Below are 17,613 nucleotides of genomic sequence, written 5' to 3'. Positions count from 1 at the left end.
ACAAGTGCTTTACTGAGAAACCCTGAGTTAAAATCAGTTCTGCGTTATGCGGGACACATTCCCGAGAAGTGCTAAGACGTACTGTCACTAGATTTCTTGCAGAACTCCACACTAGATGAGAAGGGGAGATCCATGCTAAAAAAGGAAACAGGAATAGCACAATGTGGCTGAGATCATGTTGTGGTGTTTTTAGAGTAGAGATCAAAGGCTGCTGAGAAGGCAAGCCCTTTTGCATTGCGTGTTGTGGCAATTACACAATTGTCCTTGTCCTGAAAAATTTTACCTGAAATAGATCTGCATGGGTCTCTGTTTGGATCCCGCTAAAATCAGTGGTAGTTGGGACTGTGGTCCTACAAAGTGGGGTGGGATTTTAGTGATGGTCTGTTCACTTCCTGCCTGTGTCCTTTTCTGCTCTAGGACATGACCTCCCTTCTGCTGGAGGAAGTAGGTGCTCAGCATTTTAGAGATTTCTTCCTCTTCATTTTGTTTTGAAGTCTGTTATCAAGTCTGAAGCATTCTGACTGAAGGTTTTAATTTAATTTATAATTGGATAAATCACAGAACTGGCCTGCACCATCTATACCTGTCAATTGATCTGGTGCAATTGAAAACTGCAAGAAGCCTGAGCTGATATATAGAACAGGGATATTGGAATGAACTTTCAAGGGAAATCTGCAGCTAATTTTCTTAGGCATGTTAAATGATAAGCAACCCAAGCTGACCAGATCTTTTTGTATTTAAGAATGTGATTTTTGAGGGCAAATGTGGGCAGCGAGAGAAACTCTGCTGCAGAAACAAGTAGTTATTAAGTAGCTGTTGATGTATCTCTGTGTACCTTTAATATTTTTGTGAATGGGTAGATGATCAAGAACATTTGGAAGAGAAGATCAATTTGGTTTGGCTGTGCAGGTGAAAATGCATGTCTTAACTTGTATTTGCGTCTGAAAATTATAAGACTCAGTAGCAATAGGTTTTGCCTTTGCTATTTAAAAGCAAATAATCCATTTTATTGCCTCTTAAAAGGGACATTCTCTCCCAGGTTTCCAAGGAAAAAAGCCATTGTATGACATTTTAAGCTATTTCTTGTAGTCATAACACCTCAGTGGTCCTGACCCGAGATTTTTCAAAGTCAATCTAGCAGTGCTGAGATTTACTGCTTCTCCTGAAGTATCAACATAATTACATAAGTGTGTGCCAGCAGTGTGTGCTTGTATTGGTAGCTCATGTGCAGCACACACATTGCTGGCTGTCTGCAGCGCACTGAAACCTGAGATTTATTGCATTTACAAAAGGCCATTACAATGCAATTTTAACTTACTGTCATTAAAGGGTCTTACATCATAAGCAATCACTGCAAAAAGCCTTGGCCCACGATTTATTCATAATTTTTATTGCATGATTTATTAGCGCCTCTGTAACATTTTATAAATCTTATCAGAAAGAAATTAAAATCAATTAGGGCCTGATTCTTTTACCTTTACCCGTGTTGGGTGGTACCTTGTTCTCAGCCTGACGGAAATGGGGATATTCCTGGAGTAAGCTATCACTACAGGAGTAGGAGTGAAGATAGCAAAATCTGGTTACTTAGTGAGCACAGGAGAGAGATGTAAAAATTATTCTAGAAATGACAGCATTTGGTTTATATTCCAGGGGGAGGAGGTGGTTCTCCATGGATTCATAGATTTCTCTGATTTCATCTGATCCTACCGCTTCTGTGTACCATTTGGAGTGAATCACATATTTATGTAATTCAATATTCAGCAGGGAAAGCCAAGTCAGCCTTCTAAACTGTTCTTTCCTCAGATCAAATTGAGCATATAGTAACTGAGAGGCTAATTGTAAGACAATTGCAAAGATCTCAAAATGGCTTTTCTATCAGTCTTATACCCCAAGAATGCACACAAATCTCATAAAATCAAGCTTATACAAAATGGAAACTCAGTTTTGCCATCTATATTTGCATGAGAAAGAATTACGCACTTGATTATCAGTTAGGGCCCAATTTTTCAATCAGAATACCCCTGCTTGCCCTTTCTATTACGAAACACAGCGCTCAGATATGATTTAGTTGAACATTAATTGAAGTCATGTGCTTTAAAGGGAGATGTATTCTACAGTCCTTTGCAGTAGAAAAAGCCAGTAAGATCATGATGAGCTTTGTCAGTATTAGAGCTCTGTTTTGATGCAGTGTGCTAAAGATTCTCATGTCTTTAAAAGATTATGAGCACATGTATTTGAATATGTATGCTCCTAATAAATTGCTAAGATCTATTGCACTTCAGTGCTTTGGAATGGAAATAGGCACCGTGTCTATTAAAAAAAGCAGCACACAGCAATTAATTTGTTACCCTGAACCATACTGCAGGAAAATTCATTTCTATCCTTGAAGTTGGTGGTAATTTTGGCTGAGTTTCAATAACAGTAAGGCTGGGCCCTCTGTTGCTAACATCTCTCCTTATGTTAAGAGAAAGGCAGTATGTATAGACTTTACTAAAGTACTACTGTAAATATACACTATGCATTTGTACAAATAAGACTGTCACATGCTAGATCACACAGCAGAAGGGAAGAACAAAATGGAAAAATAGTTTTCCTAGGTATAGTCTAATACACCACAGTTCTGTGAATAGTTCTAAAATAGAAATATTATAATTGATCCACAGATCTTTTTCTCCTTTGTCTCATGATAGACCAACAGAGAATTACCAGTATTTTGTTGCTTTTTTTGCCCTAACCAAAACCAAAATAGCAAATGTCAGGAGAAGGGCAAAGAAAATAACTGAAGGTACGTAGGGATGGATTAAAGAGAGAAGGGACCAAATATCTTTCTGAAACCAGCCACTAAATTCAGATTGATTTCAGTGGCACCACGGTTACTTCTGCAGAAATATTTTGGGGTGGTTTAATTTTGAAGTCCTTCCTCATATGGAAATCCCACTCAGCATCGTAGGAGGTGGCAGCAATAGGAAGGCATATATATGTGTATGCATATGATGGTATGATCCATACAATCACAGCCTGGGCTAAATGAAGTAAATTTTGTAACCTAGAAACATTAAAATTAAGTGAGATTAAAAAAATTGAATTAAAATGGCAACAGATGCTGTTCTTTTTTAAGGTTTTGGAATAATAGAAATAAAATTGGAAATAGGAAGATAGATTTTAAAAAAATGTCCTTGAATCCAAACTGCTAAGTCTGTACTAGGCAGCCATGGAATTGTCAGGTGGGTAACATCATCTCTCTCATCTCCCTGTGAGATCGTGACTTCAAAGAGATTGTAAGATTTTTTGGGCAGATATCATATCTTCCTGTGTGCTTCTGAGCAGCTCAAACTGGTGAGGCTGTGATTCTGCATGGCTGTTCTGATACTTTTAATTTTTTTCGTGTGTGTGGTAGTTTAAAAACATATTACTTCTGAATTTGGATGGACAGTTCCCAGGAGTTACTGCTCCCACCGTGACCAATTTGATGAGGATTGGATATGGGACTTGGAGCAGTGAACACTTTCTAGCTGGCATTGCAAGGTTTCTTTGGTCAGGATGCAGAGAAGACTACCATGCTTACTAGTGGGTTATATAAGGATTTGCAGTAACATGTTCCTTGATGGGAGAAAATAGGAATAAAATGGAATTTTAGGAACTATATTAATAATGAATGATAGAACGGTAGTTAATAGATGTCTGTAATTCTATTATACTACAAGTGCAAGGGAAACCTCATTTGATGTGGAAAGATTCCCATTTTTCCAGAGCTGTAATGCAGCGTGCAGTTAAAATTAGGCTGTCTCGTTAATTGTCACAGTATATGGTGAGAATTCCTGCAGCCAGCTTCAGTGCAGGATTAGATATGGCTCTGCAGGAGACACCTTCCAGAAAGGCTCAAGGTGGGAGAGCAGCTCCAGCAGGGCCCCTTGGAAGCTGTCCCTGAGGAGGGTAGAGGGAAGCGAGCAGGGCAGCTCTCATCCCCTCTGCTGCTGCTTGGTGGGAGGCTGCAGACCACTGTCTGTGGAGTGCTCCTGTGCCAAGCATGTCCTGCATCACACATCTATGCAATAAGCTCCCCTTGTGAAGGGTGAGGAGTATCTGTTCCCACTCCCTGAGATCTGCCTCAATTCCTGAGCTAAGCCTTGCTGGCCAGGGACAAGGAAAAGCAGAATCACCCCGGCCTCTAATCCTCAAGACAGTGTGGTTATTCAGGAACTAGGATCCCATAAGCCTTTTCATACCTATGGGTTGTACTTTATATAGAGAAAAATCAGTTTAAATGAACACAGCAAGGTTGAAATGCTCCTGAATGTACAAAAGAAAGCTGGAAGAAATCCCTGGGGAATACCTTTCTCTCATCTCTTTACCACTGTCCTTTTTCCTGTCTCCTTCTCAGTGTCAGAAACTTGTCCTTCAAAAGTCACCCACTGAGGAAAGCAGATTCTTCTGCAGGATGTGAAGGGGAAAACATGAGGGAAGGGTGAGTGAGAGTTTTGCTTTTCCTCTTACAGATCAAAGTGGTACAGCATATGCCAGGATTGTAAGTCAAGCTGTTGAGGACTTTCCATAGGACCCCAACCAGCTTTTATTTAAAAAACAGTAAAGGTTTATTTGGAAGGACTACAAAAGCTTTCCTGAGAGTTCATTAAAAAAGCTTAACTGTCCAATTTGAATGTAAGCAGTAGGCACAATCTCAGCTGAAAGCTCCTTGTTCTCAAACACTGAGTAACCCAAGGAATGTGAATTAACACAAACACAACCTTATCCTGCTGAGGAGGAGGAGGAGGAAGGGGAAAAAATATGTTAGATACCTGCAGGCCAAACTTGCCAGGAAGTCAGTGGGAGCTTTACTAGTGGAAGAACAGCATGACCAGACATAAATATAAAGGGGAGAGGATGCCAAGAAATATTTTTCACACATTTGTGTACTGAGTGATCTATGAAGTCTAGTAAGTACAGAGGGCAGGAACTCCACCACAATGTAACACTCTGCTGCTTTAGCATAGCTTTCTGGCTGACTGTATTTCCCCCTTTTTGCCTACTTAGAATAAATTAATTTACAAAGTTGTCTGATGATGCAAAAAGGACAGTTCTAATGAGCTTCAAAGAAACATCAGTTTAGATATGTTCAGTGATATTTAGCTGTCTGGACAGATGATTTTGGATCCCTGGATCTTTCCCATCATCTTTCGTTACTCTGTTCAGATCTCAAGGCACAAGATTTTGCCTCTGATATCCAAACATGGGTTCTTTAGGTTAAGGAGAAGTGTAATACCTGTTTATCTTACTAAGATAGATGTCTAAGGCAGTCTATCATTTGAAACAAACTGTCTTTTCTTATTATAGATATAGAAGATTATGCAATTTTGAAGTGTTTCCTCTTTTTAGAAAGAACTACATTATTAAGAAATTAGCACAGAAAAAACTTTAAATTAATTAAAATCAGCCACTATTGTTTTAACAAGCAACTGTTGACTATGTTGCACCTAAAGACAAATGATTAGTGACTAGGAGCTTTGCCTAATCAAAGTAAGAAATAAACAAAATTTGCAGAGTTAGCTGATTTTGCCTGATGTACACAAATGCACTTCCAGTCTTCCCTGGCTGTCTACAAGGAGCTCAGAAGTAATTTAGTATGAGTCAGGTGGGGGTGAAGCAAAACAGTCAAATGTACCTGTATTTGCAAGCAGTGTCCATCAAAATCCTCCAAGAATGGCTGGATTTGAGTAAATGCTGAGCTTTTCATAGACAGTTCCTAAACATTCACTGCTCTAGGATACCAGATACAGCCCAGAGAATCTTGCTTTATACAGATACGCAGATTTTCATTTAATCTTAATATTCAGAGACTGTATTCCTTTTACTTGCCCAAGTGTAACACTATAATGGTTATGTAAACTGATGCTTACATTGAGATGTTATTTTGACATGCATTTTGGTGCCATATGTAAACATCAGAGGTCTGTAATAACCACCCTTAGTACAGGTCTCAGTTCCCTTTAGGAAGAGATAATTTTGTGGTGGTTTTTTTTTTTTTGACAAAATGGCATTGTGAATTTAGATTTTTGCACATCAAATTGCAGTTTGTAACTAAAAGTAGTGGACTCAATTAGAAGTGGGGTAACAGTGGATTTGTTGCCTGACTCTACCAATAATTGCCTTAATATACCATTCACTTGTTAATGATGTTATCAATTATTTTACTATAAATCAGCTATTGTGAGCTTCAGGTCTTTTTGCAATGTCTGTGATAGGTTACAGGAACATAAATCAAACTCCCATCTCTTTTTACATCCATAACCATAACTTATGGCTTTTATTAGGAAATGTTAAGTGTCCTATAATGTCTTCTTAATGGACAGTGTGTGCATGTGTTGATGAGGAAAGCCATCTTCCTTCATGCAAAATATTAATGCATGTGGCCTACGTCTCCATAGATACAAGTTAAAGAATCATATTTAACCCATGAAATATTCAGAGCACTCATATTTATCTAGTCTTAACAACCCTCTACAACCCAACAAGTCAGAGGTAAATCAGGAGTTGGATTCTAACAGGTATGCACAAGTGAATGTGAATAAATGGTACATCATCCACTCAAAAAAAACCCCCAACAAAGCCAAAACATTTTATAAAACACCTATTGCTAAATGAAAATACCCTCAGAGAATTTATATCCTTCTAGAATTCCAGCCCGTGCATCATAAAGACTCCTAATATTGGTTATAAATTCTTGTCCTTCTCCTAAAATATCATAATGCCTCCAAGAAAAAGGGTGTTTTAAGCTCTGTATCCTTTTCCTTGGGACAACATTATCCATTTGGCTTTTGAACCATTTCCCAAAACCTTGAACAAGCAAATTACTTTCACTTGAAATATGTTTTACCAACAGATTCCTGGGTACCAGAGAGATCTGCCATTCAGATTGCCTGCTAACACTGGGCTTGATTAATGGAAACCAAGCATTTTCAAGGATACCCTCCAGCCTTGTTCCCTTGGCAGAAATCAGAGATTTGAAAGCTGCAATACAACAGCATCATCTTTCCATCTTGTGGTAAATATTCTATTATTCCTTTATCCTCCATGCTGTTTAAAGGAATTAATTTAAAATATTAACTCCTTTGTTCAGGGAGGAAGTCTCCAAATGGTGTACAAACAAGAATCTTTAGAAATGCACCAAGATATAACTCCAGGCTCTGCTCCAGCTTTCCCCATTCATTCAGTTTGCAGACCTGGTGTCTCCCTGCTGGAGATCTCTGCTCAGACCAAGTCTCCGGCAGCTGCTATTCCGCCACCCATTCATACACAGCCAGCTCCCTGCTCCTTGCATTTCCACTTCTCTTTCCCCCATCCATCCAATTTTCTCCCTAATCTGATCTCACTTCTTTGATCCTTCTCAGGAACACTGATCACCCTCCCCCACCAAAGCACCAGTCATCCTTACTGAGGTCTGGCAAAAATCAAGCTCTAACAAAGGTACATTTAAGAGTAGAGCCTATGCCAACCAATTTCTTTATGAAGGCACTATCCTCCATCTCTTTCCCTAGTTATCAAATTGACTATCTTGGGAGTTAATCCTGCTGCTGTTCCTGAAGCAAATGTTTTCAGTACTTTTCATTTCAGGAGCAGAATCAGCCCCTAATTAATGTAATTATTCTCATAGCATGAGGAGGTGCCTACTTAAAGCAGTTGGATGACTATTACAGACCATTTTTATCCATACCTATGTGTGAGCTGCACCAGTGTGCATTCCCTTTCCAAAACAACCGCAGGCACCAGGAGGGGAGGAGTTGTCCTTCAGTAGCAGGCAAGAAACCTGTCAAACACTCTGTCCCTTCTACATGAATGAAACCCTTTCCTCTGATTAATACTTTGCATTTCCCACAAGGGAGAAAGAGACAGAGTGAGCAGCTGAATTACCCATTTTCAGAGAAGCATGTTCATAAATATTTAACTTGTATGAGAAAAGAGAAAGGCACTGACTCCCTTTCCAGTCCAGGCTGAAACTCTCCAAATCCCCTGGTACCACTGGGAATGCTTGCTCCCATAATCCTTTCCCCATCTCATAAAGGGGAGAGAGCCATTAGCTTGTAAGAGGGCTGGACAAGGTGTCTCTCTTTACTGGGGGATGTCTGACGGTAAGAATCTATGCATAGAGGGAAATTTCCTGGTGTAATGGAGACCTCTCTGGCCTATGACCGGGACCCTGCCCCAGGCCGGGAGTTTTAGGAGCCTATTAGAAAATAGGGTCTCTGGAGGCCCACATCTGAGTACATAGGCTCAGGCCTTGGTATCTACTAGTTCCCCATGCCTGGGGCCTGCTTGAGACTGTGGGTTACATCCCCATGGACCCCACGTGGTGATTTTTGTATGCCCACACACATGGATGGCTGCTCTGCTCTGACAGAACCCTGGTGATGCTGGGGGGAAGTGGGACCACAGGGAGGTTTGAGTGTTTTGATGGGGGTGCTGATTGCATTGCTTACCCTTGCATATCTGGAGGAGTAGGGATCCTCAAAGAGTGCCCAGATGCGGGGCTGCCACCGTCTCCAGAAGCCCCCAGACCTGCCATCTGGGGAGTCACTAAGTGCTAGGCGTTTTGTCATCTCCAGCTCATCTTCACCATCACCAGAGTCTCCGGTGCCATCTATGTCTCCGTCCTCAGCACTGCTATCCAGGGGAGCCCCACCAAAGCTGTCCAGAGCCTCTTCGGCGTCGCGGTGCTGCCGGTAGGTCATCCAACAGCAGGGCTCCACATCGGTCTCATCGATGCCCCAGAAGGCCAGCTCCTCCTCATACAGGGGCCCGCACACGTCCGCGGGGCAGTGCAGCTTGCCAGTGCGGTAGTAATTCAGGATGTGGGCGAAGACGCCCGGGTGCCGGTCGAAGAAAAACTCATCCGTGCGGGGGTCATAGTCAAAGTGGCTGTGGGCATCGGGCTCAGCGATCCAGGCCAGCCGCGTGCCGGGCAGGGTGCGCAGGGTGCTGCGGTAAGTCTGGTGCCTAGTCCCTCCCACGTTGATCACAATGCGGTCGCTCTCGTCGCCCTGGCCCATCTCGTCTCTTATTAGGCATGTCGCAGACTCATCCAAGCAAGCACGGCAGGCAGCAAGCCCGTCAGGGGACGGCTGCTCGGCGGCAGTCGGTGCCTAAGCCGAGCCCCGCTCCGGGCCCGCGGGGGCGAGGGGCCCCGGCCAGCCCCGCTCCCCCGGGGCCGCTCCGAGGCGATGCCGGTGGCGGTGGCTCCCGGCGCTGCGCCGCCTCCGTCTGGAGTCAGACGCTCGGGGTCCGCGGCAGCTGCAGCCGCGGCGGAGGGGCAGGGGCAGGGGGGGCCATGCTCCGGGAGAGCGGGCGCTGCGGTGCCGGAGGGGGAGGGCCTTTCCCTGGTTGGACGTGGCCAAAAGCACAAGGGAAAAAAAAAAAAAAAGGAAAAAAGAAAAGGGGGGGGGGGGGGTGGGAAGAAAAATCCCGGCACCGGCGCTGCCCACAGGTGCGCGGGGCTGCGGGGCTCCGGTGCTGGCTGCAGCCCCCGCGGGAAACGCGGGGCTGTGCCCGCGCCCCTCCCGGCGCTGCGGGCGGGGGGCGCCGCCGGTGCTGAAGGGACAGCGCCGCGCTCCCGCCGCCTCCGCCCCTGCGCCCGGCCGGCCCGGGTCGAGCGCTTGCCCGTGCGGGCGGCGGGACCCGCGGCGCTGCCGCTGCTCCTCCCGCCGCTCCTCCCGCCGCCGCCGCTGCCGAGCCGCTCGGTGCAGCCCGCCCGCCGCTCCGCACCGGCGCGCAGGCGCCGCTCCCGCCCGGGTCCTAGCGCGGGCCGCGCCCGCCGCCGGGACGGGGGTGCCCGCTCCGGGACCCGGGCTGCGGGCAGAGCGCCCTCCCGCCCCACGCACCCACCCGCACCGCGCGGCGCTCACACCGAGGGTCCCCTTCGGGAGCGGCGGGGGTCCCGGGGCTGCCCCGCGCTCGGCTCCTAGTGACACTCTGGGGCACCAGTGACATGAGTCACGGCTGTGCTCGTCCTGCCTGGACCCGACTGGCTGAAGGGCACAATTCAACATCTCCCCAGGCGTAGATTTCTGGCCTCGTGAGTAGGGATACCCTTCCTATCAGATTGTGCTTTTAATCGGTTCCACGCACCTACACCACTTCTCCATCTTTTCCTATTGTTCACTTGGGGTTTTTTTCTGGCCGCCTATGTTGGTAGTAAGTTGCAATTTGGGTTTGTGTTTTCTTTTTTTATTCTCATTATTTCACAAGTAATGACAAGGGTAGTTTTGGAAATCCCTCAGCTCCTGTCTTGCAAGGAGCTTGAAGAACAGCAAGAAGATGGTTGTGTGGAAAGGAAGTAAGAGAGGTATGTAGATGTGTTCTGTATTTTGTTTTATTTGCTGCCAACGTCTCAGGAGGAATGGGCTTATGGGAAAGCTTGGAGAGCTGAGACTTTGTGGATTGACCATGGGAGGTCATGTCGTGATGAATGGGAGAGGCTGGTGAAACATACAATGGAAAGGTACATGGTTAGGGAATGCTGATGGAGTGTACAAGTGGTAGGGACAACACCATGCTCAACAGAAGAGGGAAGACCAGAGGAACGCAGTTAGGTTGAACTTGCAAGTATGAGAGAAATTCAGATGTGCGGGAGCAGCAGGTGAAGAACAAGTGGAAGGCTGTCAAGGAGCAGTCGGTGTGCTCAGGTTTGTGAGACGAGGTGTTTGGTCACCTGCAGCTTCCTTGCAAAGAGCATTGCTTGGCTGGGATGCAGAGAAGAAAACCGCAGTAGCATGGTGAGACATTCCAAAGAGGTCTAACCAGCAGATTTGTCTGTGAAAATGATAACAGACTGCTTGTTAAGCTGGTGGGGTAGAAGGAAGGCCTGGGACCTGGTGCTATTTGTGTGCGACTCTGGGGAAAAGGGAGGGAAGACAGCAGGAATGGGAGTATGTTACTCGTATCAGCTATGAATGAGAAATGGGAAAGTGAGGCTAAATCAAGGCAACTCTGCACTTCAGCTAGCATAAACTGATGAAAAAATCTCCAGAAAGAGATGCCAGACAGCAGCTTCAGCACTGGGACTGAACAGAGGCAGAAAGGTTGATGACAGAGGGAGAATCTGAGAATCACAAGTACAGAAACACTATCTAAAATCCTTGAGAATTGCCAGCCAGAGGACACAGAGGGAAAAGAGGGCTGCGAACCCAAGCCTGGCATTAAGAAAGGAAAAGAGGATGTTGACTCTGACAAAAATAATGCATGCGAAAATTCTTTTAAATCGTAGTAAATGCCTATTTTTGACAATAATGCATCTGAGGACCAATGGGAAAGAGCTGTAGGGTCGGTTCTGAGAGTTAATGAAGGCTGTGGAGGGCAGGTGACCCAGAAAAGATGTTCGGGGCCTGTGAATCCTAGGCTTGTGGGTCCTTCTGGTAACATCCGCAACTTTAAAGATTCGTTCCCAGCTCATTAGCTCCTGCCATCCATGTTACCTTGCCTGCAATGAGTGATTCCTCTTTAGGAATTTCAGTGTTGGAATCTAAGGCAAATGTGGGAATGAAAGAGATATGGTGCAGCTTCCCTTGCTTGGGTTTCCCCTCTTGTCTGGGGAGCTGAAGGAGGGTGGTGCAGGACCTCAGAAGTCATCTGGGAGTACATGTTAAAAGTAGAAAGCTTGTTTAAAGAGAGTTTTCATGGACTCAGGTGGGGAGGCCATGCTTAAGTGACCTGCAAGGTTTCTTTGAAGTTACTAAAGCTGCAATTGATAAAGCAGCATTGGTGGAATCAGAAGAGTTGGATGTTTCAAAAGACATGAAAGAGGGCCCCAAATCAGAAGCTGATGGGCAAGCAGGAGCTTGTGAGATCTGGACAAAGATAGCTGCTGAAATAGAAGGTCTTTTAGAAATATAAATTGGAATGTAAGTTTAGACACAATTTTCATGTGGAAAATGACAGATAACATCATGTTTGAAGTTGATATTGAAGCTTGAGAGGGAAAGTATTCAAAAATAATATCTTTAACAAGGATCCTTATTTAACAAGGATCATGGCACAAAATAACTGCATATTAAGGCACAAAGAGTTTGCTTTGCATGGTAGATTGCAGCATGATTTGCATTTGTTTAACTAGACACAGTTGATAATACTGCATGGATGGCTGTTGGTTTGCATGGAACAGAGGGTTTAAGACAGCCGAGTAGCTATTGTATCTGAGCAAAGTTTTGCTTAAAGCTTGCCATGTAGCAATATAAAATTCTAGTTTAATTTTTAAAAAAAATTCATAATTAGAAATGTTTGGATTATGATAGACAAATGAAATCATCTAATTTTTCAAGTTCTAATTTGCAGACAAAACTTCCTATGGAATTATGATTAATCCCAAACTTGACAGTAGCACTTCTGTCCTCCTAGTCCCATAAAAAATAATATTATAACTGGATTTTATTCTAGTTTATGTTTGACATCTTTAAATCCTTAAATATCTGGTTTATATTTGATATCTTTAAGGAGGACTTAATATGAAGGTGGATGTGAGAGTCCCCAAGTCATCTAGCTTTTCTGTGATACAACTTGTCATTTCAAGTTAACTTATTAATTAATTTTACTAAGTTTTACATGTTAAAAAGAACTAAACCAGCTTTAATAATGCTGGGTGACCTCTGTAGGAAGCACAGAATTGGTAGTTATCAAAAGAGTTCACAGTCTGTTTGGATAAGGGTTATGGTATAGCAACAGCATCTGCAGAGGTGGTGTTACCAGAAAATTTTTAAATGCATTAAAATCCATTCATCTAGAAAATACATTTTTTCCCTTAACTGATTCTAATAACTGGTGAGAGATTTTGAGGATCATCTACGCTGAGTTGGAGCTGACCAAAATCTGGCATAAGTGAGGAAAATGAGCTGTAGAGTTTTGAAAAGTCACTCTGAAGGTCTCCCTTGTGGCACACCTACTGTCAGGAGAGTATATGTGCACTTTGAGCACTCCTGTTGGTCTGTCTATAATTCTAGCTGTTCTTCTAACCGTCTAAAAGTTTTAGTGGTGATAGTGGAAGAATATCTTTTAGCCATAGATATATTTTAGTTTTCAAACTACTGTGCAGCTGAGTTAGAGAGTGAGTCCATTTGCTAATTCTGTCACTGGCGTTAGGTCGCCTCACTGTTCTGATGACATGGGAAGAATTAGTCCTTCTTTCCCCTCTGTGTCTGGTGTACTGGGATCACCTTTGTTGCCCTATACTTCAGCATCCTCAGGGCAGTCATATGCAAGAAAAGGTAGATTGTCTTTCAGAGAGAAGTCGAAATTTTGTCTACAAACTAAAAAAAAAAAGCTAGTAGGTTCACATGCTATTCTTTTGTTAATCCCCCTGCTCTCTACTTTAGCTGAGAACTGCAGTGATTTCTAACTCCAAAGAAACTTTCTTCTCAATGTGGGAGATGACTGAGCATATATTCCCTAACACTCCTAAACTTAGTAACTCATTAATTTGAAGTGAAATTTTAACCTTTTTCTAAAATTTTATTTAATTATATTCATTATTGTATGAAGATATTTTGCCTCTTACTGAAGATGTTGGATTGACAGATCCGAATCCCAGGGCTGTATAGGCACAGAAATGCACATCAGGAGCTTTGCTGAATGCTTTGGTGCTTTACTAGTGTGTCAAGAGTACTTGATTCTGCACTCCTCTGTAGCCTCTTCCTTCACTGGGGTTTCTAGGGAGGACACAAACAATGGTGACTGCTGAAGAAGCTCCCACTCCTGAAATGTAAGCCTAGCTCTGACTTCATCACTCAGTTTCTTTTCAAAGAAAAAGAATGACCCATTGTAACAATATGAAGAGGAAAAGGAGATGTTGAGAGAACCTGTGACTTTGTGCACAACTATGAATATAACTGGAGAGTACCTTCAAAATGTTTTAAAGCTGGAGGAGGCTGAGAGAATTATTTGTAAGAGCTATAACCACAAAAGAAAAGGCAGCCAGGGTTGGAAGACCAGTTTTGCAATGCTTGAATGCTATAATTCAGCCTGTGTTCTCTTGTATTAAATTCATGACAACTCAACAGTATTTCAGTACAGTTTTTTATCAGTTTTAGATTACATCATGCTGTGAACAGCTCTATCTGTTAGCACTGACCCTTGTAAGTCATTTGGTTTGAGGTCTTCGAATGGAAAGCTGTGATGGACTTCAGCATGCAATGTACTCATTTTGTCCTTGAAAATCATTTAAAAATAAAGCAGCTGCAATTGCATAGATGTTATTGCTTTTCTGAAAGGCTAGATTTACCCCTCTGAATTATCATTAATTGGATGAAAGCCTTTCATAGAAAGAATGAGAATGGAGAAAAAAATTGTGGGTTTGTGCTTGGTGTTGACTGAGAGAGTCATAGAGAGGCTGCATGTCTGAAGAGATGTGTAGCCCAAAGCCTGATACAAGGTCATGATGCTTTTAATGAGAGTAACCAGAGCAGCCAAAATTATAGCTAAATGCTTGTTCCTGCACTTCCATAGCTGGAATTTTTTTTCTCTTAATTACTTCAGTTTTGCTTGAATATGTACTTCATTCCCATCTATGTTTTCCAAGTGTTGCATGGCTTTGCTTTGAGCTGAGAAGCATTTGCTGTGCTCTGCCTGATGAGTTGGACTTGTTCATCCATTTCTACTGGGCTGACATTTCTGAGTTAAGGTTCTTTTTGATTTGCAAATTCCTTTGGGACCCTTCAGAAAGTATGCCTCAAACTGTGAGATAAATGGAAGCTGCTCTGGGAAAAAATGGAAGTAATATTGTGACATATTAGAGATCATCTTTGGTCTTTACCCACTCTGTTAGCTAAGAGAAACTCCCACCTGAATCCATTTGGTTTTGCTGAAAATTGATGGGAGATGGAACTGAGCAGATGCAATTATGGAGATGGTGCCCACAAGTAAGGCAAGGTGGTGGAAGTGGTGTTCTGCTGCTTGCTGAAGGACTAGGGAGATTTCCAAACTGTTTTACCTGTAGGGAAAGAGAATACTGCACCTTCCTTGCAAAAAGGGCAATAAGCACTGCAAAAAATTGCTGAGTTGTCTGTCTCACCCCCAGCTCCTTAAATCTGGCCTGGGTGAGGCACTGTGCTTCTTTTGGAGCGCATCCTTGAGTCAAAGTTGTGGTAAAAGTGTCAGAATTTTTCTTTGATGAGATCTTCCCCAAAACAGAAATAATTATTCCTCAAGAAATCATGGAGCTAAATCACATCAAAATCTACTTTAAGCATCCAAAATTAGGCATACAGCTAATGTGCTACTTTGTCACAATGCTGTGTTATGGAAGGATATGGATTTGTCCCTCTCCTTCATGCTGATCTAGGTGTGATCCAGCAAAAATACAGCTGGTGATGAGGAAAATTGAGCTTACAATTGGAAGTTTCCTGTCAGCACATAACAAAAAAACCCTTATCTAAACTCATTACTATGAGCTGAGCTCAGTCATCCTGAGGGCTCTGAATCTGCATTGCCAAAAGAGGGCACATAGGTTGGAGCCGTTTAATTCCTATCATGTACTACAGCTAGAGTTTCAGCAAAAGCCAGGGACTTGGCTTTATTTTATCAGCTGATTTGTTTTGGTGGTCCTAGGTCCTTGACTTTGTCAGACTGGCCTAGTCAGCCTTTTCTGAAAACAAAACTCTACTAATGCTGTCATGTTTTTAAGATCTCAGCCAAATTGCAGGTGCATGAACATAGCAACAGACACAAACACATAGATACAGACATATGTATTTCACAACTACTATATACAGAATACAGAACAGGAGGTGCTAGTCTTTTCTTGAAAAAGGCATGCAGCTCTCAGCACTGCAAGTGTATATTTTTCATTTAACCACCAAAAAACTAGAAAAAATTAGGGTCTGATTCTGACCAAGGACTATGGAATATGCTGCATTTTATAAAATGTATGTGCTTGCCCATCAGCTGGCTAACACCACAAAATAATTAGAAAATTTCTTACCTTTTTTTTTTAGTGAAATGAGAACTTTATTTTTGTTGAATGTTTCACTTTTCACAGCTGTTATTACTTCTTCAGCCTATTGAGTTTACAATAGTAACTGAAATTTCCTCAGACAAACAGATGAGAAAATGGCCTGTAAGTCTTTATTGTTATAAACGATTTGTAAAACTTTAGATGTTGAAAGGTAAGAGTGGTTTAAATAAATCTCAACAATGCTGACTCAAAGGTTTAAAGCATTGCTTAAATTCCTTGATTAACCCAGCTTCTCAATATTTGACATGAATCAATAACTCTGAGATGTCTTTTCTGTTCTCTAGCTTTGTAAATATTTACACAGCCAGTCCCATGAAATATGACATTTAATCCTATTGAAGTAATTATTTGAATGCTGCATATGAAGAGATATAAAGTATAATAGTTCCAGTGATGCTAGTTAAATAATTGGCACTAAGGATGAAATCTGCTGCATTTTTTTGGTCAAAAGTCAGGATTTATACAATATAAATGTGAATAAATGGAAAGTAAAATCTACTTTCTGTCCCAAATCTTGGACCAGCTGCTGGAAATGAAGGTTTCTTTATCCTGTCTCATACCTGGGCCTATGCCTTAACATTGACAGCAGCCTTTTGTTCCAGTTAAATGAAGTGTTGAGAGCTAGAAGAAAGGCAATAGTGAAGGGATGGCACCTCTATTAGCTTGTCCTCTGCCTTCCCTTTCTGGGACACGCTGTAATGAATGGTGTCTGCACTCCAGGAAGCAGGAACATGCTCTACCAGGTTTCCAGGACCTGGGGAAGACTTCTGTAGGAATCCCAGTGCAATAGGATTATACCAGCCCTCCAGACTGTGGCTGGAATTCCTGTTAAGATTTGCAGCAGGTTTGTATTTAAATGATTTAACTTGAGGCACAGTGATATGCTTGTTCCTGTGACGCTGCACTTTTAGTCATTGTTTACTGATTCAGTCTGATTCATCTGTGGGTTCTGCCAGGTTTTGCAGTTGTAGTCTTTGCCTCTAGGTAGCCCAGAAGTAGAAGGAATTGGGAAATAATGAGGAAGCAGAGAAGGATCACAGTGGGACAAGATATTCAGAGTTGGCCTGCAAGAAATCAGAGTTGGGTCTTCCTTAAGAAATGCTCCATTCTCATGTAAACTTGGACCTTTCTGTTCTTCTAGGATGGATTCTCATCCTAAGATGGCCTACAATAGCATATTTATTTGCTTTCCTATGGAGCAGTGAGAAAAAAGGAGGGTCCAGTTCTCAAATCTATAATAAAGTCCTTTTTTTCTTTGAAAATTTTCCAACTGTAATAAAAAATACAAAAGGTTTCTACTGTTTCTTCTGAAACTGTTCTTCAGCTTATTCTGCCTGTTAAAAAGTGGAGGAAATGGTTGATTGTGTGGTAGTAATTTAGGATGTGGGCAAAGGTGTTTCTTAATTGCTTTATCATGCCAAGCCCCTTCAGAAGCCTTCATTATATAGAAAGGTCTCCATGCAGAAATGCTGAAGTGATGCTGTCCTTGTGTGGCCCAGTTTGATCACTGCATAATCCAAGCAGACAGATGCATGCTGCAAAGGACAGGGCTCCACAGAAAAGGTGACACGGCAAGTCAGAGAAATTACTCTATTTTCCTGAGTTTATGCTTGTAAAGCCCTTAG

At 42.6% G+C, this 17,613-nt stretch overlaps 1 protein-coding gene across 5 annotated transcripts in view; it reads right to left on the bottom strand.

Moving 5' to 3' along the window:
- Nucleotides 1-9,056, bottom strand: part of KCNC1 (potassium voltage-gated channel subfamily C member 1) — a 120,773-nt gene extending 111,717 nt beyond the window's left edge. For 4 of the 5 annotated variants that reach the window (XM_058806473.1, XM_058806471.1, XM_058806469.1 and 1 more), the window contains exon 1: nucleotides 8,472-9,041. In XM_058806473.1, coding sequence (XP_058662456.1) covers nucleotides 8,472-9,041 — 570 coding nt within the window. Of the gene's footprint in view, nucleotides 1-8,471 lie in introns of all 5 variants that reach the window. The other variant, XM_058806472.1, reaches the window with a different exon arrangement.
- Between the last annotated feature and the right edge of the window lie 8,557 nt (nucleotides 9,057-17,613).

This window comes from Ammospiza caudacuta, chromosome 6, assembly GCF_027887145.1.
Source record: "Ammospiza caudacuta isolate bAmmCau1 chromosome 6, bAmmCau1.pri, whole genome shotgun sequence".
Classification (NCBI taxonomy): domain Eukaryota; kingdom Metazoa; phylum Chordata; class Aves; order Passeriformes; family Passerellidae; genus Ammospiza; species Ammospiza caudacuta.
This window is presented reverse-complemented; position numbering and strand designations above follow the sequence as displayed.